At 37.9% G+C, this 23,760-nt stretch overlaps 2 protein-coding genes across 2 annotated transcripts; one reads left to right on the plus strand and one right to left on the minus strand.

Annotated features, from left to right (window-relative positions):
- Positions 1 to 2,291: 2,291 nt before the first annotated feature.
- On the plus strand, positions 2,292 to 13,153 carry kdf1a (keratinocyte differentiation factor 1a). The gene is made up of 4 exons (XM_007240986.4): positions 2,292 to 2,593; positions 7,578 to 8,764; positions 9,388 to 9,468; positions 11,369 to 13,153. Exons 2-4 carry the CDS (start codon positions 7,594 to 7,596, stop codon positions 11,419 to 11,421), a joined length of 1,305 nt encoding a protein of 434 aa, XP_007241048.3. The 5' UTR covers positions 2,292 to 2,593; positions 7,578 to 7,593; the 3' UTR covers positions 11,422 to 13,153.
- Positions 13,154 to 21,669: 8,516 nt separating this feature from the next.
- Positions 21,670 to 23,154, minus strand: nr0b2a (nuclear receptor subfamily 0, group B, member 2a). Its single transcript, XM_007240988.4, has 2 exons — positions 22,536 to 23,154; positions 21,670 to 22,277 (listed from the first exon to the last, which is right to left on the minus strand). Exons 1-2 carry the CDS (start codon positions 23,065 to 23,067, stop codon positions 22,036 to 22,038), a joined length of 774 nt encoding a protein of 257 aa, XP_007241050.3. The 5' UTR covers positions 23,068 to 23,154; the 3' UTR covers positions 21,670 to 22,035.
- Positions 23,155 to 23,760: the final 606 nt, after the last annotated feature.

Below are 23,760 nucleotides of genomic sequence, written 5' to 3' on the forward strand. Positions count from 1 at the left end.
TGTAGTGCACGAAACACAATGCATATTCAGAAGTGCAATGCAAATTCAATAGCGCAATGCACATTCAGAAATGCAATGCACATTCAATAACGTAATGTACATTCAAAAATGCAATGCATGTTCAGAAACGCAGTGCAAGTTCAGAAACTCAATGCAAATTTAGAAACAAAATCCAAGTTAAGAAACGCAACGCAAATTTAGAAATCCACTGCAAATTCAATAACGCAATACACGTTCAGAAATGCAATGCACATTCAATAACGTAATGTACATTCAGAAGTGCAATGCATGTATAGCAATGCAATGCAAGTTCTGAAACTCAATGAAAATTTAGAAATGCAATGCAAGTTCAGAAACGCAATGCACATTTAGAAAAGCAATGCAAACACTAATGCGCAGTGCAAGTTCAGATATTAAATGCAAGTTCAGAAACGCTATGCACATTCAAAAACGCAAAGCAAATTTAGAAGTGCAATGCACATTTAGAAACAGTGCACATTCAGAAACAATGTACATTCAGAATGCAATGCAAATTCAGAAACACTATGCACATTCAGAAGTGCAATGCAAATTCAATAACGCAATGCACATTCAGAAATGCAATGTACATTCAGAAATGCAATGCAAATTCAGAAATGCAATGTACATTCAGAAATGCAATGCAAATTCAGAAATGCAATGTACATTCAGAAATGCAATGCAAATACAGAATCGCAATGCACATTCAGAAATGCAATGCAAATTAAATAATGTAATGCACATTCAGAAATGCAATGCAAATTCAAAAATGCAATGCAAATTCTTAAATGAAATGCACATTTAGAAATGCAATGCAAATTCAAAAATGCAATGCAAATTCAGAAACACAATGCACATTCAGAGATGCAATGCAAATTTAATAAAGCTACGCACATTCATTAATGAAAATACATTTAGAAACACAATGCAGGTTCAGAAATTTGAGGCAAATTCAAAAGCCATTTGAAATTACTGCAGTAATTTTTTTCCACAAAAAAGGGTTAAACAATTCTATTTATGTGTCAACATTAATGTAATTAATGTATCAAGTAAAAAGTTTTGCTTGATTTCTTTTTTCACTATTAGTCAGGGATCAAATAAAAGTATCAATTGTACAGAATTAGAGTGTTCTACCCAATATTCAATGGTCTATGTTTTGTAGGATTAAGAATAAACTGTTTTTAAACTGTACTTTTTGTTTTAGAAGTTTTATTTAATAAATTAAAACTATTTATAACATTTGATTATAACATTTGAATTAATCGCTAATAATTTGGCTGCTAATAAAAGTTCCTGTTTGTTTTGATCTTACGATTAGGAATCGTAACTGTTTTCAAAAAGATTTTATATAAAAATTCTGCACATACAAAAAAAAGGAAGGACTAATCAATCAAAGGCTCTGACATCATCACATGCTAAAGGTGCATTCAAGTTTTCTGATTTACACTTATTTTGGTTTTGTGCAAAAACCAAAAACTAAATATTTTGGCAAAATATTAGAACATTTTTTTAAGATTTGAAAATGATATTTTATATTAGGTTTCGAGAGTATTTTGAAAATGTTTTTTATAAGACCTACATGTATGTAAAGTAGAAAAGGGTTTGCACACATTTTTTCTCTTTAAAATCACCAATGTTCAAAAAAACTGTGCTTAAGTTTAATTTGCTTTAAATGTAAATATTTAGTTTTATAATACTGAACACTTTTTGTTTGTTTCTCTCCAGTGGCTGCATCATTTTTGGAAAGTTGTCTTTATCTGAAATTAATTATTGATTATTCCCTGTAAATTGTCACAAATAGTCAATTAAGGAACTAGGCATATCCTGCTCCTAATGCATTTTGTAAATATGTAATTTTACAGATACAGATTTACATTTTTGTCCATGTTGTCCATGCTTGTGTTTTCGTTTATGTATTATTTTATTATGTACTTTGTAATATATCTTGGATGTCCTTGATTGTTATTTGTTGTGTAGCTTGAAGCTTGTAAAATTTAAAATTAAAAACTGTCCCAACAGTTACAGATCGTGATTTTCGTGCAGACTTTACATTTATAGTGAATGAAAGTGATTCAGCTTTAACACGGACCAGAACAAAAAAGTTTTAAATCCAGGTGTGAAAAGTAAAAATCCAAATCGGGATTTTTTTAAGGGAACCTAAATCCGACGTGTTTCGACGGTCTGAACAAAAACCCGACTCGGATTTTGACCTGTTGGGATCTGGATTCGGAGCTCAGTGTTTCTTATTTGGGGAATTCCAGAACTGCGCGCGCTGCTGAACGCGGCATCGTCTCACCTGTAGACCAGGTAAAACAGTAGCTCGGTGACGCGCGCGCGCGACGGGGACCGGAACCGAGCTTTTTTTTCGAGACCAGCCGCCCACCATGAGCTGAGCCCCGGTCCCGCGCAGCCTCTGAAGGTCCCGCAGGTCCGGTGTCCGGTTCCGGGGTCGGGAAACTTACCGGACAGGTGTGGCGAAAGAGTATCAACAGAACCGCCACTTCCGCCATCTGAACGCCAGGTCTCAGCCGGACTCAGAACAACAACACGGAGATTTCCTGCTCGAGCTTATGAGGTGAGTTTTACCTACTTTAAAACTGAGGATTGTGGGGGTAAATGTTTGTTTTTCGGCGGTAAATCTGTATAAAAGTGTTTAAAGGTGTTTAGAGGTGTTTAAAGGTGTGGGTTAAGAATTTACCTGGATCAGGTAGATGAGTGTAAGGATGGCCTGTCAACCAAACAGCCCTTCTAAACCAGTTTAAACAGGTAAACACTGGTGAAAATATATTTACTTAATTGAATTTAAAACATATTGAGAAATGTCTAAGTGTGCTGTAAATATACTTAATACTAAATAAACTGATTTATGTACTTACCTTCTAATATATTAAAAGTACATTTACATTAATGCTTTCATCAAATGTTCGAAAGTAAACTTTGATTACACTTTTTAAAAAGTACAATATAGTGTATTTAAAAACAATAGACTACTATGAAGTACACTTTGAGTTTAATGTAAATCAATATACTTCTAAAATACTTATTTCCAAATATACTTTTGTACATTTTTAGCAAAGTGTGTTAAAAACAAATGTGACACTAGTTTACTTAAATACAATGTATCATGTAACTTTTTAAAAAGTAAATTAAAATACTACATTGGTAAAATATTTTAACAATATATTTAGGTATTACGTTAATATAACAGTAAAAATGTATTTCAATGCTCTGCAATTATAATTAGGAAAATATAAATATAAGTAAATTATAGGATACACTATTAAACAGCACATTTAAATGTCAAATAAAAATTAAAGTAAATTTGTAACACACTAAAAATTGTAGTACAGTATATTAAAATATATTTTTATATCCAACAAAGCCTACTAAAAGTGTGCTTCTTAAAAAGACAGGAACAAGAAGCATATTTGTACTCTAATGTAAATAGATCACATATATTTAACATTAATTCTTAGTACATTTCTAATATACCTAGGGTATAATAACGATACAGTTGTAATAATCATTAAATGTATTATAATTTTACTGTAAACATATTTAAAATATGGGGTTTCATACATGAAGTAGTTTAAATGTTTAAATGTTACTTAAGTATATTTAAAATGGTTCCGTTTTAGTAGTTAAGCACACTTAGCACAATTTAAGTAAGACTTTTGTACTATTTTTATACTGTAATTAAAGTAAAATAAGTACAAAAAAATGTTGTTACATTTTATCACTCTTTAAATATACTGATTAATAATAATGTGGCTACAATAATAATAAAGCTTAGTATTCTTTGATCTACTTTATTCACTAGGGAAATTCCCTGCTGTTCAAATAAGTTTTTCTATAATATTAATACGCTTCCTTGTAAGTAGTATATACTGTTGATTTATGAATGAATCTTGAAGTAAAAAGACCATCAATTTTTTAAACATTCTCTACAAAATTACGTTTAAACATAAATTAAAAATGGAAATTGTTTAGAAATAACAACTGAAACATAAAACTGACACATAATAAAATGAATAAATTGTGTAAAATGAATGTATCTCTACAAAATTACATTTAATGTAGTTGAGTTGGAAAATGTGTAAAAATAACAAAAGAAATACAAAACTGATACATAATAACACTGTTTAATTATTGTTTAATGAAGGTGTGATAAAACGTTTCCCTGAAATAAAAATAATCAAAATTAAATTCGTCAAATTAAAATCCGAAACAAAAAAACTGTTAGAGAATCATACTGATAAACAAAAAAAAACATAAGATGTAAAATGTGAATTGCATGATATTTAAACATTAAACAGAAAACTGATACAAAATAATATTTCATAATTGTAAAAAAAATAAAAATCCAAACATAATTTTAGCTGAATTAGAGCATTTCATTAAAAAGTCATTTTTTTCCTGTTAAAATGAGGGAAAATGAGGGAATTTTGTCAAATTGCCAGGAATGTTGTTCCATATTATAACTATTTTAAGGTCATTTTGCCCACCAGTAGTGAGTAATCAAATTAATAAATAAATTACTTTCTGGGAACATCCAAAAAAACTAAATTAAACTCAAATTCTTAACAATCAGAATGTTCAGAATATACCTGATTAAAATGGGAATAGGGCTAAATCTGAAGCTACATGAAGTTTGGAGGTGTGTAGTGAGTGATGAACTCTGAAGCTACATGAAGTTTAGAGGTGTGTAGTGATGAACTCTGAAGCTACATGAAGTTTGGAGGTGTGTAGTGATGATCTAATCTGAAGCTACATGAAGTTTGGAGGTGTGTAGTGATGAACTCTGAAGCCACATGAATTTTGGAGGTGTGTAGTGATGATCTCTGAAGCTACATGAAGTTTGGAGGCGTGTAGTGATGAACTCTGAAGCTACATGAAGTTTGGAGGTGTATACTAATGAACTCTAAAGCTACATGAAGTTTGGAGGTGTGTAGTGATGATCTAATCTGAAGCTACATGAAGTTTGGAGGTGTGTAGTGATGAACTAATCTGAAGCTACATGAAGTTTGGAGATGTGTAGTGATGAACTAATCTGAAGCTACATGAAGTTTGGAGGTGTGTAGTGATGAACTAATCTGAAGCTACATGAAGTTTGGAGGTGTGTAGTGAGTGATGACCTCTGAAGTTTGGAGGTGTGTAGTGATGAACTCTGAAGCCACATGAATTTTGGAGGTGTGTAGTGAGTGATGATCTCTGAAGCTACATTAAGTTTGGAGGTGTATACTAATGAACTCTAAAGCTACATGAAGTTTGGAGGTGTGTAGTGATGAACTCTGAAGCTACATGAAGTTTGGAGGTGTGTAGTGATGAACTCTGAAGCTACATGAAGTTTGGAGGTGTGTAGTGATGAGCTCTGAAGCTACATGAAGTTTGGAGGTGTGTAGTGATGAACTCTGAAGCTACATGAAGTTTGGAGGTGTGTAGTGATGAACTAATCTGAAGCTACATGAAGTTTGGAGGTGTGTAGTGATGATCTAATCTGAAGCTACATGAAGTTTGGAGGTGTGTAGTGATGATCTAATCTGAAGCTACATGAAGTTTGGAGGTGTGTAGTGATGATCTAATCTGAAGATACATGGAGTTTGGAGGTGTGTAGTGATGAACTCTGAAGCTACATGAAGTTTGGAAGTGTGTAGTGATGAACTCTGAAGCTACATGAAGTTTGGAGGTGTGTAGTGATGAACTCTGAAGCTACATGAAGTTTGGAGGTGTGTAGTGATGATCTAATCTGAAGATACATGAAGTTTGGAGGTGTGTAGTGATGATCTAATCTGAAGCTACATGAAGTTTGGAGGTGTGTAGTGATGATCTAATCTGAAGATACATGAAGTTTGGAGGTGTGTAGTGATGAACTCTAAAGCTACATGAAGTTTGGAGGTGTGTAGTGAGTGATGACCTCTGAAGTTTGGAGGTGTGTAGTGAGTGATGAACTCTGAAGCTACATGAAGTTTGGAGGTGTGTAGTGAGTGATGATCTCTGAAGCTACATGAAGTTTGGAGGTGTGTAGTGAGTGATGATCTCTGAAGCTACATGAAGTTTGGAGGTGTGTAGTGATGATGAACTCTGGAGCTACATATGAAGTTTGGAGGTGTGTAGTGAGTGATGAACTCTGAAGTTTGGAGGTGTAGTCCTATATTTCAGGTGTGAAAACATCTATAGGATAAAGTTGGAAAACCACCAATTTTCTATAGTTGTCTAGAAAAGTGTGTAAAACTTAGCAACTGAAGTAAAAAAATGATTCATAATAACATAAAAAAATATATTTACTAAAATAATGAACAGAAATAAAAAAAAATCTACAAAATTCAGATTTTAGGTCAGACACATTTAAAAGTAAGTTGAATCGTGTATATTATGATAATAATAATTTTAGTCACTTATATTTAATGTGTTACAAAACATTTTCCTGAAATTGAAAACTCTACACAAAAAATATTTTCAAAAGTCAGTTGAAAGTTGTGTAAAACTCTGTTACACCTAAACAAAAAAAAATGAGGCTTAAGAACTGTGAAAAATAATGTTTGGTGAATGTGTGGTACAGGTTTTCCTGAAACGGAAAATCAAATTCTCCACAAAATTTAGATTTTGAGTCAGACACATTGGGAAAAATTTCAATTGTGTAAATAATAATTAAACATAATTCATCAATGGAAATATGTGTCAGTTTTCACACAATTTAACACTCACTTTAGAATTAATATTTTGTAGAGAACTCTTTTAATTACCATTATATTATTTTTAATAATTATAATTATATACACAATTCGTTATTATTATTATTATTATTATTATTATTATTATTATTATTATTATTATTATTATTATTATTATTATTATTACTATTATGTTGTTGTTGCATAAAACATAATTGAAAGTTAATTGGAGCATTCTTTTATATTTTCTGCTTTGGGAGGACATTAAAAAAAAAAGAGCTATAAATAAAACAAAATTGAAGTTTAAATAAAGCAAAAATTTTAGGCACCAAAGCAAAAGACACAAATCTATTTATCTCAGCAATATGAGTGTTTTACCTGAAAATATGTGGAAAGCACCACATATGATTTAAACAGATGCAAATAAAACATAAATACAGTAAAACGTAAGAAGGAAGTATGTTTATATATCCTGTGAGCCGAGCTGAAGAACATTCCAGATTTCTCCTGGATGCTCCTCAGACAGCATGTGTTTATTATGTTCAGTTCCGTCAGCAGCTCACCTGATTTACCACATTTACCAAACCAGGTGTTGATTAATATGATGAGAACTAGAAATAAATAACTCTATTAAACTCAGATTAAGAGGAGGAGAGATTAGGAGATGTTTTGTTGTTTTAAAGAAAACTTTTAGCTTTTTGTAAAATTGCTGTTTGTATTTATTGTAATGTCTGTAATGGTTTTTTCTGAGATAATAAACACTTACTGCACAGATAAGAAGCTTTTTCTTTACTCAAATTCCCCACAGGTGCCTAAATTATTTACTCTATACTGTATATTGTTGCTGGCTGTAAATAAAGCATTCTATTCTTTCGGTTTGTCCTGCAGGTCCTGACCGGGTGCCATGCCTGGCCACAGCACCGTGCCGAACCACAAGTCCCGCTCCCAGGCGCATGGTTCGGGGCGCTGCAGGGCCGAGGGCTACAAACAAGCTCGCACCAACTCCCGAGACAGTGCTACCAGCCAGGAATTACACTGGGACAGCCTCTGTAATCCACAGGACTCTTACCGGGATCACTGCGGCACTGGCCGAGAATCCTACCGGGATTACCACGGCCAGGATTCAGTCAGGGACTGTCAGCCGACAGGCCAGGACTCATCCCGGGATTACTACAGTGAGTGGCCACGAGCCATTGACACACAGCCTTCCCAAAAGCCTCCACCACGCTATGTTAACGGCCGTGGCTCTGAGACCCTGGGATTCATCCCGGGTTCTGCGGCATCACCAGTGGGAGGCGGCCGGGCCTGTGGTTCCTGCTCCTCTATGGGCTGGACCGGCTGCAGAGCTTTCCTGTGTTGTGTGCTGACTTGTGGCTTTTACGGAAACCGGCAGCCCTGCCTCCCTGCAAACGAGAGCTCCACTGACGCCCCGCCGAAGACTGAGCAGGAAACCCGGCGACCTCCTGTCTTAGCCTTGACCAACCCCACCTGTGGCATATCTTTGGAGCCCAGCAAACCTGCACAGCTGCCCAGTTCTGAAAGCTTCCGCTACCGTGATGTCTACATCGCTGGCAAAAAGGTAGATTTCCCTTCAAACTCTGAGGGTCAGCCGAGACGTATCAAGATGGCAGGTAAGGGCGAGAGCCAGCGGCCAGTGAGCAATACCAGTATCTACTCCAGAGAGGATCTGGACCTGGACGACGTGGACGACGGTGGCACGGACATAGACTCGCTCATCACCAAGAAACTGCTGGAGCTCTACAAGTTTCATCAGATCGAGCAGCTGGCCAAGTGCACGTCGGACCAGTCGTTCTCACGCAAGACCAACGAGATCAGCGACCTGATCAACAGCATCGCACAGGACTACAACCTGGAGGAGCAGGAGGCCGAGTGCCGGCTGGTGCATGGCGTCATACGCATCAGCACGCGCAAGTACAAATCTCAGAGCTCTAAAGGCTACAAAAACAATGACTACAGATCCCAGGACGCACTGCTCCAAGCTAACGGAGGCGGGAGAAGAGACGGGACACTGCCTGACAGTGGAAATGAGACAATGACCTTCACCTTCAGCAATGGTAAGTGGACCTTAAGGGACCTCCAGGTGGTCAGAAGTTTGGCTTTTTCCCTAAAGTATCGGGATTTTAGTACTTGATAACTTGATACTTACTTTATGCTGAGATCAGGGACCATACAAAACTATGGTCCATCTCTCTGGTGGTCCCTGAGGACTAGATATGGGTCTAAATATTACACTTGTCCATGATCGCTACACTAATCGACTTGACTCAACTTGCATTTTCACTTTTACATTAGTCAGATTTGGTCCCTAGTACCTGAAACGGTGATCTTTTTTTTTTTTTGTACTTCAAACCAAGTAGAGACCAAAACTTGACATGTGGCCAGAGGGAATTGTTACTGTATTCCAGAGTCTGGAACATTATCCCTTCAGCAGTCTCCATTGTAAGTGTGTCATCTTTCTAAGGATGGCAGTGAAGGTATTCTCTAATGCCCCAGCTTGATTTGGAGGAAAACTAGGGTTGTGGGAAATTAACCAGGTACTACAAAGCAGTAAAGTCAAGTCGTCTAGGGACTATGCAGTGGAGAAGTGCAATCAAGTCCAATCAAGTGGACCGATCTTAGATGTTACCGCTGCATCACCTCTGAACTCCTAAAGACTTATTTTTGCATGCCTTTTAAGGTGAGCCGGAGGTCCAGGTGTCCGAATTGACGCCATCAGATGAGCTTGCCCGGAAGATGAGGGTGCACAGTGGACGAAGTGGTGAGTTTCTCAAATTCTTTCTCAAATCAGACTCTCAGGGTACAACACTTTAGGGCTTTTTTTGTCTGGTGGAGTCGGTAGTCTTGCGTTGCAGGCTACCAGCAGGTAATCAGCTGATCTGGGCCCTGAGGGGGGGCTAAACTGTAGAAACAGCCTTTTCTCCAGAACCCTCTGCTATTCCATCTGCATTCCTGTCTCTAATCTGCCTTACGTAGAATAAAAAAACCCTCGGCCGGCTCTGGGTGTCGACTCCGCCCCCCAGAAACTCCTTCTCCTGCCTTTGTCTGTCCCTGAACTCCGGAGCCACTCGGCTCATTTTTCAGATGTTCAGAAATCACCTCCCAGCACTTTGTCCTCCACACCGCTGGATCGGCTCACACGTTTACCGCTCTCCGATTAAAAAGAACCTTCATTATGTCATTTAGCGATGCTCTCACCTTTCAGCAGGATCGTATGAAGGAATGTGTTTATGATGTGCAGCGTGGGGAAAGTGTGGGGTATCAGTTTACCATGCAACTGAAAAGGAGCTTCTTAGGGACGTGACTTAACTGAAAACAGTGAGCTCTGTAGACTTGTTTAACTGCGCTATTAATTCATTAAAAAACAAAAGAAACAAAGTGACTGATGGACTGATATTTTACGCAAAATATGAATATTGACAAAAGTATTCGCTTACACCCATCCAGGTCATTTAATATCAGGTGTTCTTGAATCACCTCCGTGTCCACAGGTGTATAATAATAAAAGCAGCAGCTAGGCATGCTGGGACTGCTTCTACAAACATTAGTGAATAAATTGGGAATGGGTCCAGTCGGGAAATTTCACTACTCACTACTAACTATTCCACAGCCAACTGTCAGTGATATTATAACACAGCGGAAGAGACTGGAAATGACAGAAACTTGCTCAAGCAGGTGGAAACTTTTGGCAATATAGTGTGTAAAGTGTGCTTATAGTGCTGTGCTTTATGACCAAAAATGCATATCACGGTATTTTGCAAGATTCTGATGTTTTCATGGTATATTACAGTATTTTTTTTATTTTAATGTATTTATTTATTTATTTATTTATTTATTTTTTGCATGACTGGGCTTTAATATTGGTTTGTACATAATATCAAACATTAATGCTTTAAATTAAGGCTTTGTTTGCTATTTGGTTAACTTTGTCCCACAAAATATATACAAAATACATGAAAAAAATCAGACTTCATTAGCAAAAAAACAGCTAAATAATGTAAACAATAGACTTTTAATATTAAATATTTTGAATAGTTCCATACACAGTATAAATTAACCTAAAGTACTCAACATGTATGTATTCAAAATACATGTTTTTCTGAAGCTTTATTGCATAAGAAAGAGTGGTTTAAAAACAAATTACATGTGTTATTACTGGAGCCGTAAACTATATGAACCGGTGTACCATCCAGCACTATGTGTATATAATAATATACATATTTTGGTGTCAAAACCAAAGTGTCTGTCTTTGAAGTCCAACTCCAACAGTTAGTTTTCTCTGTGCTTATACTGCAATTTTTTTATTTTCAATCAATATTTAAACCTTATTTCACGGAGCCACACATCTGCATTACACGAAGTAGCGTGTAGTGACTTGTGCATAAAATGACCAATGTGATTTACTTAGCTGTTAGCAAGCCAGCTAATGTTATTTCTTGTTATAGATGTGCTGCACTCTGTGGTATTTGTACTCTGTCACATTTCCTTTTTTTGAATAGCATCCTAATAGAACAATGAACAGTCCTTAGAGCATTTAAAGAAACTTAAGTAGAACTATAGCATCTATACTTACACAGTTACTGATGCACAGTTTGTACCGTGCACAGTTTGAGGTCATTTCTGTGCTGTAATTGCATTGTCTTTGTGTTTCGCCCCCACAGCTTATTACTCCAGCTCAGCTACAGACTCTTCGGGAGCACCCCTCCTGTGCTGACCGAGCGACTGGACCGGAGACAACTTGGATAAACTGGGAACCTCATGGCAAACATTTGGACTAGAGGCTGTTTAGCTGGATTGGGCTTAGAGACAGCCAGACTGGAGACAAGACTAGGGACTACTCGGCTGGCCTAGAATTGGCAAGAGTTAAGGACCAAACAACTTGTCTAGAGACACTACATCTGGACTAGAGACCATTGTGCTTGCTTAGGGACCTCAATACTGGACTAGAGACCAGATTAGAGACCACACAACTGGACTAGGGACCACACAGAAGGACTAGAGCCAAACCATGGGACTGGAGACCATGCAGCTAAACTAGACTAAACAAGACCATGGACTTTATATCGAGGCTAGATACCAAGTTAGAGACCTGCATGTAGACGGCACTGTACTTGTTGGGGATGTCACGGCTAGAATGGAAACCAGATTAGGGACCACAAAGGAGGAATTAAAACTGCAGAACTTGACTAAAACTTGATCATACGATGAGACGAAAAAGCATTGGGTGGGACTCAAGCTTAGGACTTAAGACCATGCAGTTAAACTTAGAAATGCACATTTGGCATATATACCAAACAGCAAGACTAGGGATTGCACATTTAGTCTATAGACTGCACCATTGCTAGACTGGGAATTGCACAACCGGTCTAGATACTAGACGTTAGAGACCAAAAGGCTGCACTAGAGACTGCACATCTGTACTAGTCACTGCTCAGCTTGCTTAGGGAACTCATGGCAGAGCTAGAAACCAGATTAGAGACCACATCGCAGGAAATGAAACTACCAAACTGAAAGCTTACAGTGTAACTAGAAACCATACCGTGGGACTACAGATCGTACTGTAGGAGATGAGACCGTTCAGCTCAACTCAGAGAATCCCAGGTAGACTATAGATAAAAAAAAATCAAGACTACAGACTGCATAGCCAGACTGGGAACTGCGTAACTGAACTGGAAACCAAGTTAGAGACCAACAAGTTGGAGGACTAAATGGACATCTTGGTTAGAAACAAAACAGCTGGATTACAGACTGCACTTCTATACTTGTTTGACTCAGAAACCGAATTGGAGATCACGTCTGGAATTGAATAAATGAACAGCGAGACTTGAACCCAATCTCTTGGATTGGAGACCACTCTGCAGGGCTTTATTCCAGTTAGGGATGATGTTTCTTCTGTCCAGTGCTCTGGTTACCTGCCCAGATCGTCCAATAGTCCAATGGTATTTTGATTGAATGCGTATATGGATTGGGATTAGACTTGAAGCAGACGTTGTTGATTCCAGACCCCGAGGAGCTTCTGGTGCCGTCCACCTCGTTTACAAATCCTCTACTGTACAGACCCCCAGCTGTTTTTATAAGGACTATTTTTAAAAATAAATCCTGCTTTTCTGCTTCTGCTTTACTCGAGCAGGTGCCGGTCCCCCCGTCGCTCCGTCTGATTGGGTGGCTGATGGACGACGGTGATGTATTGCGCTGTTCCCCGTGTTACTGCTGCGCACTGAACTTCCTGTTTTTATAATGTTACAGAATTCAGCTTTAGTGTTGCGTGTTCTGCTTTTTTTCTATGTTGCTCACTTTTATCGCACACTCTGTTTGGATTGTTTTTAGCTAAATAAAAGGACGTTCTTTGGTTCTTCTGCTTTTGGTTTACGTGTTGATGGTGCACTGTGTTTATGGACTATATTAAAGTGTTCTGGTTCGGTTTCAGTTTTTGGATGGAACTAAAACGCCTGAGTCCGAGATTCTTTACTGAACTCTTTTTTTTTTTTATCAGGATCTGTTCATCAATCTCTCTCTCTCTCTCTCTCTCTCTACCCACCCCCATCTCTCTCTCTCTCTCTCTCTCTCTCACTCTCTTTTGTTTGTTTTTTACTTTCTCTCCATGTTTCTTGGAAGATTTCTAAACGCACCTCTCTGTGAGTGTTTGTACGCATATAAGTGTGTGTGTGTGTGTGTGTGTGTGTTATGAACTTGTTTGGCTGGTTTGAGTGAAGAAAGGAAATGGTGTGTGTGTTGGAGGTGGAGGAGGGGTTGTAATCTGAACTCTGGAACTCCACAGGTTACTGATTTTACACTACAGCAGATTATTAATATCACACTGTTCAGATCATATATACTCTCAATACATTTTAATAAAACTGGAAAACGAGAACGTGAATGGAGCTTTAGCCATGTCTGTGCTGGCTGAGACAGTATTAGCTGTGTCTGTGCTTGCTAAGTCTGTGCTGGTAGAATCTGTGCTGTTTAGGTCTGTTAGGTGTTTAGGTCTGGATGTGTCAGGGCTGGTAGAGTCTATGCTGGCTGTGTCTGCTGAGAAAGTCTGTGCTGGATAAATCTGTGCTGGCTAAGTCTGTGCAGGTAGAATCTGTGCTGGCTTAAACAATCTTAGCTGTATCTGTGCTTTTTGAGTCTGTGCTTTTTGAGTCTGCGCTGGCTAATTCTGTGCTGGTAGAATCTGTGCTATTTAGGTCTTTTTAGGTCTGAATGTGTCAGGGCTGGTTGATACTGTGCTGGCTCTGGCTGAGTCTGTGCTGGTAGAATCTGTGCTGGTTGAGTCTGTGTTGGCTGTCTTGGTGCTGTTTAGGTCTGTTTTGATGTGTCAGTGCTTGTAAAGTCTGTGTTGGTGTATGTGTGTATGTGTCAGCTGTGTCTGTGCTGGCTGTGTCTGTGTTGGCTGTCTCTGTGCTGGTTAATTTTGTTACATGTATCTGTGCTGACTATGTCTGTGTTTGCTTTGTTTGTACTGGCTGAGTTTGTGTTGACTGTCTCTGTGCTGGTAAAGTCTGTGCTGGTTAAGTGTGTGATAGTTATAGGCACCTTTATGTTGATATTTTGGCTAATGCCTGTGTTGTCTGTATATGCTGTGTAGTCTCTGTTAGATAAGACAGATGTGTCTATGCTGTTTAGGTCTATGTTTGATGTGTCAGGGCTGGTTGTGTCTGTGCTGGCTGAGTCTGTGCTGGTTAAATCTGTGTTGGATGTGTCAGTGCTGGTTATGTCTCTGGTGGTTAAATCTATGTTGACTGTGACTGTGCTGGCTGAGTCTGCTCTGATTAAGCCTGTGTTGACTGTGTCAGTGCTAGTTGTATATGTGCTGGTTAAGTCTGTGCTGGCTGACTCAGTGCTGGTTGTATATGTTCTGGCTAAGTCTGTGCCGTTTAAGTGTGTGTTGCCTGTGTCAGTGCTGGTTGTATCTGTGCCGGTTAAATATGTGCTGGCTGAGTCTGTGCTGGCTAAGTGTGTGTTGGCTGTGTTTGTGCTGGTTGTTTCTATGTTGGTTAAGTCTGTGCTGGTTGTGTCAGTGTTAGCTGTAGCTGTGTTAGCTGTGTGTTTAGGTTAGTGATAGCTGTGTATTTGCTTTTTTTTTTTGCTGTGTCTGGTAACTGTGTGTGTGTTAGCTGTGAATAGTCATGCTGACAGTGTAAGTTGTATTTGTTTCTGGTTGTGCGCTGAGGTTTTGCAGTGTGTGTAATGAGTAGGGAAGGTAAGTATTTCACAATCAGGTGTGTGTTTTCAGGCTGTCAGTGTACAGTGTGTGTTGAGAGTGTCTCAGCCAATCACAGCTCAGATCTTGATGAATTGGGAAATTCAGGAGATCGGGTTTATAGTATTAAAACATTCGGTTGTGAATAAATCACAGAACCAGGGTGTTGGGGGAAATATACCTCTAGCTGTCCACGAGGTTTAGGAGTGTGTTTATGGTGTTTATGGGATTTTTTTTAAACCATTCTTCTAGAAGCAGATTTGTGACAGATTTAGACACTGATTGGTTGAAACACAAGCCCACATCATAATCATAATTATCCCCCCTCTACCAAACTTTACACTCGGCACAATACAGCCAGACCAGTGCCGTTGTCCTATTGTTTGTAGAAGCATTCCCAGCATGCCGAGCTGCTGCTTTTATTATTATACACCTGTGGAACCATGGAGGAGATTCAGGAACACCTGAGTTCAGAGTTTAGTGATCTGGACGGGTGAATTAATACTATTGTCCAAAAATATATAGATCTAAATATTAATACAGTATCTCCCATTGGGTCTTGAAGCTGTTGGTGTTTGTGCGGTACCACTGTTGGCCACACGGTGGCGCCAGAGCATTGCTCCTCAGTCTGCTGCTCATCGTTAACATTGCAGAGCTTCATTTGCATACCTGTACTATTTATATATATATATATATTTATGCAAAAAATATATAAACATAATGTATTGAAGTGCTTATACTGCAGTGGGCCAATACCAAGAAAACACGTTTAACAATATAAAAAATGTACAAAATTACATGTTCATAACAAGTTCAGGAGAAATGCAGTGTTGTTTAAACGTGTGTTTGGCGCCCCCATGTGGTGCTTCTTAAGATTGCTGTGCTGTATGTTTGTTTACATATATGCATGCATATGTATGTATACACACATAGTAACATATATATATATATATATATATATATGTGAGAGAGATAATTAATTATAATTATATATAAATGAAGAGACCACTTCAAATTTAGCAATTCCTCTGATTTTGCTATTTCAAGGTTTGTGTTTAAGTAAAATATTTTAGAATAAACATTCTAAAAATATATATAAAAAATCTAAATCAAAATAGTCATTCACAGCATTTATTTAGAGAAAATTGTCAAAATAAGGGAAAAGAAGTGCTTTCAGACCTTAAATAATGCAAATTAATTTATAAACAACAATACTGATGCTTTTCTGATGTTTTAAGAGTTCAGAAATCAATATTTGGTGGAATAACCCTGATTTATATTCACAGTTTTTTTCATGAGTCTTGGCATCATGCTCTCCTCCACCAGTCTTACACACTGCTTTTGGGAGACTTTACGTTGCTCTTGGCTCAAAATTCAAGCAGTTCAGATTTAATTGAAGCTTTCTAGAGATTTTCAGGGGTGTGCAGCAAAAAATAATAGAAATAAAAAAGTAGACTACATGATGTCACTAAAGGATGTAATAATAGATATATAAATAGATAAATGTCAGATGAGTGTTGGCTGTGGTCCAGAGTGGGCGGGGTCAGTATCAGTGGACACTATGTGCTGAACTACTCAGAGTCTGGGTAAATAGGTTAAAGGTGAGTGCTGACCCGTCAGGTCATGTGACCTTGGTCCACTGCAGTTTGTGCTTGTTTGAGTTGTGTCTGAGTTAGGGTTGCAACGGTATGAGATTTTCACGGTATGATAACCGTCTCAGAAAATACCGCGGTATCACGGTTATCACGGTATCACAGTTTGTTACATATATTATTAAACTGACCCTTAAAGAAATTACAACAAAGGTTTTTTGTTCAATTAACTATTTATTGTAGAAACCTGGAACAACTATATAGATAATGTCTCCTTAAAAAAAATAAACTGTACACCATTAGGCGAAGGAAACCAGGTTTTTCCACTACTCTTAAGGGCATTAAGGGTGTATATAATTATATATATATATATATATATACACACACACACACACACACACACACACACACACACACACACATACACACACGTGTCACACATTACATGTCCTCTAAGAAGTAAAGATCCTGTATTTAAAATATTCAGTACAATTATTTAAGTTTAAATTATTTAATATCTGATAAACTGAGCCTGGGTCAGTGTCTGATCAACAACTGTTGTAAACGTCCGTTTTACTGCCAAGTTGGTATATAACCAGATACTGCAGAAAGAGGGGATTTATTTCTGAGTCTGGTTTTAACATATGAAAAACAGGCACGTCAGAATTTGAAAATTAACGCATGTAAATGAATGGGGTCTTTCACATCCAGTCCGGCGAGGACCTTTACACGGACACGTGAATCCATCGTAGCACGCACTTCACGCCTGTACCTGCGTGCCCAAATTTGGGATAACTCAGCGCTTTTGCGGGCGCTTACCGCATGGGTTGTGCACGACTACAAAGAGGTTTTATTTATGTTCAGATTAAAATTATAAACTAAACACATACTTTGCGCTGCACGGCGGGGTGGTGTTCTCGGAGATGGGAGAACAGGTTTGACGTATGTCCACCTTTAGCTGTGACTTTACGGCCACATTGATTATAAATCGGATAACCATCCTCGGGTGCGTTCGGCGGGTCTCTGAAATAGTCCCACACTGCTGATTTTAGTTTAGCTTTTTTTAGGCGGACGGAGATTTGTTTAGTCTGATGCACTTTCTGCTGTTCTCACCGCTGTGTGCTGAGCAGCTGAAGCGGAGCAGAGTTGCGCATGCGCGGGTGAGTTTCTCCGCTGGCTTGCGTTTTACCGGTAATAAGCAAACACACACGGTATGATAACCGTGCATTTTAATACCATGGTATACCGTGAAACCGGTTACCGCTGCAACCCTAGTCTGAGTTAAAGATAATGAGTTATGAGATAATGAGATAAAATCAGGGTAATTTCCTGATTTTCCTTGTTGTTTTCTTTGCATTATTTGAGGTCTGAAAGCTCTGCATCTTTTTTGTTATTTCAGCCATTTCTCATTTTCTGTAAATAAATGCTCTAAATGAGAATATTTTTATTTGTAACTTGGGAAAAATGTTGTCTGTAGTTTATCGCAACTTTATGGGAGAATCACAAAACCTTCTTAACTTTCAATAGAAGTCAAGTTTCTCTGCTTTTGCTATTTATATGTTTATGTTTGGGAAAATATTCCCATTTAGAGCAAACGATGCAAAGAAAGCAAGTTCATATTCATTAAAAAAAAAAAACATAAGTTATTCCACATTTATATCAAGTATTGACACTGAATTTAAGATGGCCTCTTAAAAATGATGAGTTTCTTTGATTTTACCAAATTGAAAACCTCTGGAATATAATCAAGAGGAAGATGGATGATCACAAACCATCAAACCACCAAACTAAACTGCTTGAATTTTTGCACCAGGAGTAAAGCAGCATAAAGTTATCCAAAAGCAGTGTGTAAGACTGGTGGAGGAGAACATGATGCCAAGATGCATGAAATTAAAACTGTGATTAAAAACCAGGATTATTCCTAAACTTTATGAATATGAACTTGTTTTCTTTGCATTATTTGAGGTCTGAAAGCTCTGCATCTTTTTTGTTATTTCAGTCATTTCTCATTTTCTGTAAATAAATGCTCTAAATGAGAATATTTTTGTTTGTAATTTGGGAGAAATGTTGTCTGTAGTTTATAGAATAAAACAACAATGTTCATTTTACTCAAACATAAACCTATAAATAGCAAAATCAGAGAAACTGATTCAGAAACTGAAGTGCTCTCTTTAGTTTTACAGAGCTGTATATATATATATATATATATATATATATATATATATATATATATATATATATATATATATATATATATATATACCATACTATTCATATTGTTCATATTAACTATATAATTATATACATGATAACAATAATTCATCATGTATATAATTATATAGTTAGGATGAACAATATGAATAGTATGGTATGATATAATGAGTATTGCTGTTATATCCCTTTTATCTGTAATATCAATATAAATTTGCACTGCAAACACACCTTTAACATGTACTTTGATGTAATAAAAAAATAAGAACATCCAGGAAAAAATAAGTTAACACTCGTTTCAAACATAAATCCTGCTTAATCCTGAATTTTATAAAACTAACCGTTATTAACAGTCTTTATCCTAGATATTAATGCAGCTTATTTTGGAGAAACAGATATGTGTCGCAGATATTCTGTATGTGTAATTTTTTTTATCATTTACTGATTTACTGATCCTAATAAATTGTATTTTCCTTTTGAATAGAAATATATATATATATATAATTTCTATGTATGTGTTTTGTGATTATGTGTGGTTTCCAATATGTTGTCCATATATATATATATATATGGACATTTATGTTAATTGTTCTGCAGCCTGTGTGTTACAGAGGTGATTGTGTGTCTAAAGGTCAGATCAGACTGTGTGTGTGTGTGTGTGTGTGTGTGTGTGTGTACTGCTGAGCTGTAACGCTGGGTCAATAACCTTCACACACTTCCGCTCAGTAAACATGGTGCAGGCGGTACCAGGCACTCACACACTCCGGAGACGTCACGCTTTATTACTGGGACTCGGACTGCGTGGAGGATCTGTTACGCATCACTGTACACTGGACTAGCAGCCCATCCCATGACTTTTGGCACCTCCCGTCTAAGCTGTAAAGGGTCTCCGGCATTAAGTCTAGATATAGCCAGAAGCCGCTGGTCACCATCATTAATTAAGGGTTTGGCAATATATCAGTATGACGATACAGTATATCATATCTTTTTTTTCTGTTTTTTTTTTTTTTTTTTTCGAAACATTACCGATACATGGATATTTTTATTAAAACAGATAAAGTTTAGCTCTCTAAACTCCCTAAGATTAGGGCTCACCCCCAACCTGACCTACTAAAGTTGCTTCTTTTTTATTACTTCACATGTAGTGGTGGCGGATGTGGGAAAGCTCTTACTTTCACTATTAAACATATCTTAGTTTAACATATAGTTTTAGTAATTTCACCAAACGTATAACCTATAATTTAGGATCACTTTTACTGGAAGATAATGTTCCTTTACTGTTCTTCCACTGTTTTATGATGCGTTGGACAGTTCTTAACCTGATTTTAGTAGTTTCAGCTACAATATATATGTTTTCCCTGCATTTTTTGAGCATTCCGGTAATTTTACTTTTCTAAAACAGATGAACATCTTTTACAGAACCACTAGATGTGTCTTTGCACATGTTCGTTTAATTAGCAAATGAGAAGCTACTCCATGCATCAGTGCAAATAGGTTAAATACAGTAACTCGCAGTTGAAACATAATCAAATCACCAATGCATTGTGGGTGAAGATGTAGTAACTGAAAACGAGGGTGAAAAATGGAGATAAAAGCTTTATTTCTTCAGTTTATTACATATGATTAGAGTTTATTAATAACCTTTAACTTGCCATTTTAAGCTAATGTAGCTAATGCTAGCGACACCAAGGAGAAACTTTATTAGCTAGTAAACTAATTATTACCTAAATAAAGTATTTATACATTAATTTTTTATAGATTTAGTTTAGTCTTTATCTGTAGACATTTGGTTAATAAAGTAATCAGTTTGGTGTTGTAGTAACATTACTGGTAAACATTACTGTGTGTGTTAGCAGGGGTATCGCTAATTAGCTATGTGTGTTGGTACTATTGATTTTTTTGCTGTTTGTAATTTTAAAGTGTTAAAATTAATGCAGTAATGCATTTTAATGTATTCTAGTATGTGATCAAAATACAGCAGCCAACTGTTACTGTGATAATAATTACATTAATGTGATTGTAAGATTACAGTATACACAGTGTTCCACAACTGTACACTATTCTGTTTGGGTAAGATTATCAAAAACATATCTATCTGTAAATCTTGTTTATTGTTTAGTTTTGGGAATGTTACTTTTAATGTTTTCATAACATTAATTTTCATCTACCTGGGAATGTTGTCTGTAATGTTAAAGGTTAACCTTTTGAAACCTTTTCAAAACGTTTCTAACTGTTCTTAGAACATTCTCTGTTAGCTGTGTTGCTCAAAGAAATATATAAACCTTTATTTTTGGTCAATATTTCTAATGTTTTAGTACTTGAATATTATTTACTTGTATTCTTCTTCTTAATATTATTATTATTATTGCAAATTTTGTCATTTTTATTTATTTTATTTATTTATCTAATTGGTATTTAATATATATTTTTTAAATAATGCATTTTCCATTTTTACTCATTTACTTACTATGAGTCCCCCTGCTTGTAATGCTCCCAACACTAGTAGTTTGAGGACGAGCGCATGCCCCCTCCGATACATGTAAAGTCTGACTCCGCCTTTTTTCCAACTGCAGCATCACTAGGCACTAGGGAAGTGCCGCATCCCCAGGTCTGATACATCAGCTAACAGATGCCTGTATTAACCAGCATCACAATGTAGGAGTGAAGAGCACCACAAGCTGTACCCATCAACATGACCTACTGTTCTCTCTCTCTCTGACTCTGGCTGCTGATGGAGAAAGATCATTATAACTTATAATTTGATGGTAACAGTGCTGTTTGGTTCTGTTTTTGCAAAAAGTGGCTCAGAAATTTTCTAGGAAAGGTGTTTGGCCCGTGTTAGTGTGTTTTATATGTGGCCACTTAGATATGATATATATCAATGTGTACCAGTTACAGAGTTTTTCTTAAATTTTATTTTTATTTTCAAAGATTTCCTCAATAAAAAAACAGATAGTAGAAAAATAAGAGCTTTTACTTTGACACATTCAGAAACAAAGGATGGTCTAGAACATTCAAGAAGACCAAAGCTGATTAGGTACAGTCTCACAGAGACTACATCCATCACCTCCTTTTGAGGTTGGAGGTGAACACCAAGAACTCCAAAGGTGTTTTAGAGAGCTTTGCTCTCGTTATTCGTCCATTTACCTAAAAAACATTGTAGAAACATTGTTCTGTAACCAGTATAAACATTTTTTTAAGTCACTAAGACTGTATAAAAAGTCTTTAAGGTGTGTAAACAGTGGGAAAGTCCTCCTATTCCAAAGTCACTTTGGAACATCTAAACTTCAGCCATGGTGTCCATTCATTTTCAGGCGATTGGCTACCTGCTAAAGAGCATGTCCACCAGCAGGTCCAGCAGGTGAGCCTCACTGATGATTGGCCGGAAAAACAGTTCGGTGACGAGGCCGGGAGTTATGGTCTTCAGCAAAGATCCAGCCAGGAGCAGACTGGCAAAGCGTCCACGATCTTCTGGATGCAGGAGGACCAGGACTTCTTGAAGGGCGCGTTGAGCCTCCTGCTGGAGCCCCTCGATGAAAAGTGTCGCCCGCAAGCCAGGAACATCTGTAGGGAAAAGAATTTACAATGTAAGTGTCTGGGGGTGGTTCTCCAGTGAAGCAGATGGAGTACTTTGGTCTAGAACAAGTTGAGTTGAACAACTCTGGTAGGGTTATTAGTTGACCAGGAAATTGCCAGACCTTGTTAAGCTGCAAGGAATGTGCACCTCCAGCAATTTACCTGGATTGAGAACCACTATGCTTTAACTCTTTAAGGTATCAGCTTGGTGTCATGAACATGTACAACTGAAGAGGATCTACATACCTGGATTGAATATCACGGTGCCTTTGAGGTAAGCGTACTCCTTTGGGCTCAGGTCCAAAATCCAGAACTTCTTCAAGCAAGATTTGAGTTTCTGGACCCCTGCAAGCGTGGGCTCCTCCTGCTCTGGTTCCTCTGCATCCTGACGATTCATAAGGATCCTCTTCAACATGCTGGGCGCCGGCACGTCCTCCACCTCAAAGCTGACTCGCTCCTGTGCCAGGCCCAGGATGAAGAGTGGTGTCCAGCAGCTCTGCAGCAACACCAACTGGTCTTTGGGAGGAAGCTGCTGGAAGGCGGGAAGACTCTTCATGAAGTGGATGGTCTTCACCAGGATGCTGGAGGCCACTTGGCACGTGGCGGCAGGCGTCTTCAGTCGCACGGACCGGCGCATCTCGCAGTGGCACCTGTTGGAGGGTAAGTAGTTGAGGTTGTTCCTGGGTGGAGCGCCGTTCTCGGCCCGGCTGAGGATGTTGAAGAGGATGGCGTTTTGCCGGGCGTTGGCAGAGTCCGAGCACTGGCATTTGTAATCCATCTCAGGGATGGGCGATAGTCTGGTGGTAAAGTCAGGCGGTGAAGGTCTTTCTCTGTGCAGTGAGACCAGTACTGTGACAGGTACTCCCTCAGGTCAGGACGAACGGCTGTTTATAAAGGCCCGTTACTGGGTTAAAGCGATGAACCTTGACCAAATTACGTAGTCCCGCAGAGAAAAACAACTCGCCCCCGTCCCACGACTTGGCAGAGCGCTACGCAGCGATAAGCCTAGCTCAGGATCATCTGCTGGACAAAGTCACAGGACAGGAGTGAGGCAACGTTATCTCAGGCACGGTCATTAAACCAGGCTGTACCACGGATCCAAGGACTGTTCAGGTGTTCCAGCATGTGGAGTGCATTCATCACGAGCTCACACCTGAACGTCTGGCCTCGCGCCAGATTACACAGCTATGAGTTCAGTGACCCTGACATTAGACCTTGAGGGATAACTGTACCTTCATTAGTCTGATTTATTGCTTATTTCCTGACCTCACCCTAATTCACCGTAAATCAGTTTACTAGACTGATATAAAATATAGAATTTTTTATATTTAGAATAGTTCTTACACATGGTATAATAGGTTAAGGCTGGTAAAGTGAATGAGTGCGTAAAGTTCGTAAAAGTGTTCAAGTGAACGTGAACATATATTTGCACTACTGTTGTGCTGGATCTGTTAATACTTGTACTGTCATT

This window comes from Astyanax mexicanus, chromosome 1 (assembly GCF_023375975.1).
Source record: "Astyanax mexicanus isolate ESR-SI-001 chromosome 1, AstMex3_surface, whole genome shotgun sequence".
Taxonomy (NCBI): Eukaryota; Metazoa; Chordata; class Actinopteri; order Characiformes; family Acestrorhamphidae; genus Astyanax; species Astyanax mexicanus.

Excerpts from the sequence above, each read along its gene's own strand:
- nr0b2a (XM_007240988.4), bottom strand. The coding sequence starts at position 23,067 with ATGGATTACAAATGCCAGTGCTCGGACTCTGCCAACGCCCGGCAAAAC. Across the intron at positions 22,278-22,535 it reads CACCGTGATATTCAATCCAG|ATGTTCCTGGCTTGCGGGCG; the intron begins GTATGTAGATCC and ends TTTTCCCTACAG.
- kdf1a (XM_007240986.4), top strand. The coding sequence starts at position 7,594 with ATGCCTGGCCACAGCACCGTGCCGAACCACAAGTCCCGCTCCCAGGCG. Across the intron at positions 8,765-9,387 it reads GACCTTCACCTTCAGCAATG|GTGAGCCGGAGGTCCAGGTG; the intron begins GTAAGTGGACCT and ends ATGCCTTTTAAG. Across the intron at positions 9,469-11,368 it reads GGTGCACAGTGGACGAAGTG|CTTATTACTCCAGCTCAGCT; the intron begins GTGAGTTTCTCA and ends TCGCCCCCACAG.